General features: G+C 36.3%; 1 protein-coding gene across 1 annotated transcript; it reads left to right on the top strand.

Moving 5' to 3' along the window:
• Positions 1-251: 251 nt before the first annotated feature.
• On the top strand, positions 252-1139 carry Pmar_PMAR013785 (hypothetical protein; the record flags this gene model as incomplete). Its single annotated transcript, XM_002778471.1, has 4 exons — positions 252-343; positions 384-466; positions 521-609; positions 1058-1139. Coding segments are annotated over 4 exons (346 nt in total), but the record flags the coding sequence as incomplete, so codon positions are not given.
• Positions 1140-2171: the final 1032 nt, after the last annotated feature.

The following is a 2171-nucleotide window of genomic DNA, read 5'->3' as shown; positions in this document are numbered from 1 at the left end:
TTGATGATAGTGACAACACTACTGTATTGAATCCATTGATGATAGTGACAACACTACTGTATTGAATCCATTGATGATAGTGACAACACTATCATCCTTAAAGGCATAAGTTTCCAATTTAATTTCATAATAGAACAGCGCTAGTTTTCGGTGAGATATTAGATATACAAATACACAAAATGAGACACAGTCTCATTACACAATCATTACAATTTGTCTCTATCTGTGTTGAGTATTTGTTGGTGATTTAGATGGAGTCCTTGAGAGCAGTCGTGGCGTCGTTGCGAAGTCAAATTGCTGTGCTCGAAGATGCTCTTGCTGAGGCTAGGAGGAAGGAGATGGGGTAGGTTGGAGATGGGATGGATTTGGAAATGAAGTGGTAGGGATATAAAGGGAAGATTTGAAATTGAATATGACGAGGAGGCTGATGATGGCAGTGGTAGAGGGGTCCAAACTTGCATCTCGGGTGAGGAGAGGGATGTCCCGGGTTCGATTCATGGTGGCGGCATTTTCCCCTCAGGTATATCTGATAATGCTGGTTTCTACATGGCTTGGACCCCTCGAAGCGAACCGGATGATCCGGTTGATGGTTTTAAGATCGAGCTCGATGTAAGCGGGGAGTAATTGTTGAATAATATTAATGGTGAATACAATGATTTTTGAAGGAATAACAAAATCGTGTATTGATAGATGATAAAGAATAATGGAGTTTTACCCAGGATATGGAAAAGGCTTGTGGGAACATATTTCACATTTGACTTGGTGGAGAATAATTGTGTTATTGGTCGCGGAAACATATGCGTGCTATCATTTCCGCCAATAAAATAGGTAAACAGATGTAATGGATGATATGATACAAGTTATAGTAAATATTAATCTTAAATGTATATACAAATTAGATTAACTGCAGTGATGTTCGGACGATCCATTCTTGATGGTTTTCATACTGCCTTTTATCTTGGGCCCGACAAAATGTCAAAAATACAAACTATCATATAGATAATTAATAATAGTTGAATATATATTATTCCTCATCATGTAGTAGTGCATCATGTAGGAGTTGGAGCTGTTAGCGAGGAAGGTGTGGGAAGGGTATATGGATGTTCTGAATGCTGCAAGGAAACCTCCGTATGGTTACGGTGATGGCACGACGAGAGTTCATAGTTTCACAAGACTTGTTAAAAGTATTAGGTTGATGGGTCGTGTTTGGATGATGTGGTAGGGTTCTTTTTAGGTGTTCTTGATCGACTAAGGCGACTTGAGGAAGTGAGAGAGTTGGTCTTCGGACTTGTTCGTAGCGAACTGTTGAGAGTAGTTGCGATAGTGACCATGCTACAGGTGAGATTATTATTATGCTTGGTCATCGTATACTTGATGCTATCAACTCGTTGTTGTTGTTATTGATACTGTTACTATCAAGATGCTATCAACTTGTTGTTGTTATTGATACTACTACTATCAAGATGCTATCAGCTTGTTGTTGTTATTGATACTACTACTATCAAGATGCTATCAACTTGTTGTTGTTATTGATACTACTACTATCAAGATGCTATCAACTTGTTGTTGTTATTGATACTACTACTATCAAGATGCTATCAACTTGTTGTTGTTATTGATACTACTACTATCAAGATGCTATCAACTTGTTGTTGTTATTGATACTACTACTATCAAGATGCTATCAACTTGTTGTTGTTATTGATACTACTACTATCAAGATGCTATCAACTTGTTGTTGTTATTGATACTGTTACTATCAAGATGCTATCAACTTGTTGTTGTTATTGATACTACTACTATCAAGATGCTATCAACTTGTTGTTGTTATTGATACTACTACTATCAAGATGCTATCAACTTGTTGTTGTTATTGATACTGTTACTATCAAGATGCTATCAACTTGTTGTTGTTATTGATACTGTTACTATCAAGATGCTATCAACTTGTTGTTGTTATTGATACTACTACTATCAAGATGCTATCAACTTGTTGTTGTTATTGATACTACTACTATCAAGATGCTATCAACTTGTTGTTGTTATTGATACTACTACTATCAAGATGCTATCAACTTGTTGTTGTTATTGATACTACTACTATCAAGATGCTATCAACTTGTTGTTGTTATTGATACTGTTACTATGAAGATGTTATCAACTTGATAGCC

Source organism: Perkinsus marinus (genome assembly GCF_000006405.1).
Source record: "Perkinsus marinus ATCC 50983 genomic scaffold scf_1104296949340, whole genome shotgun sequence".
Taxonomy (NCBI): domain Eukaryota; phylum Perkinsozoa; order Perkinsida; family Perkinsidae; genus Perkinsus; species Perkinsus marinus.
This window is presented reverse-complemented; position numbering and strand designations above follow the sequence as displayed.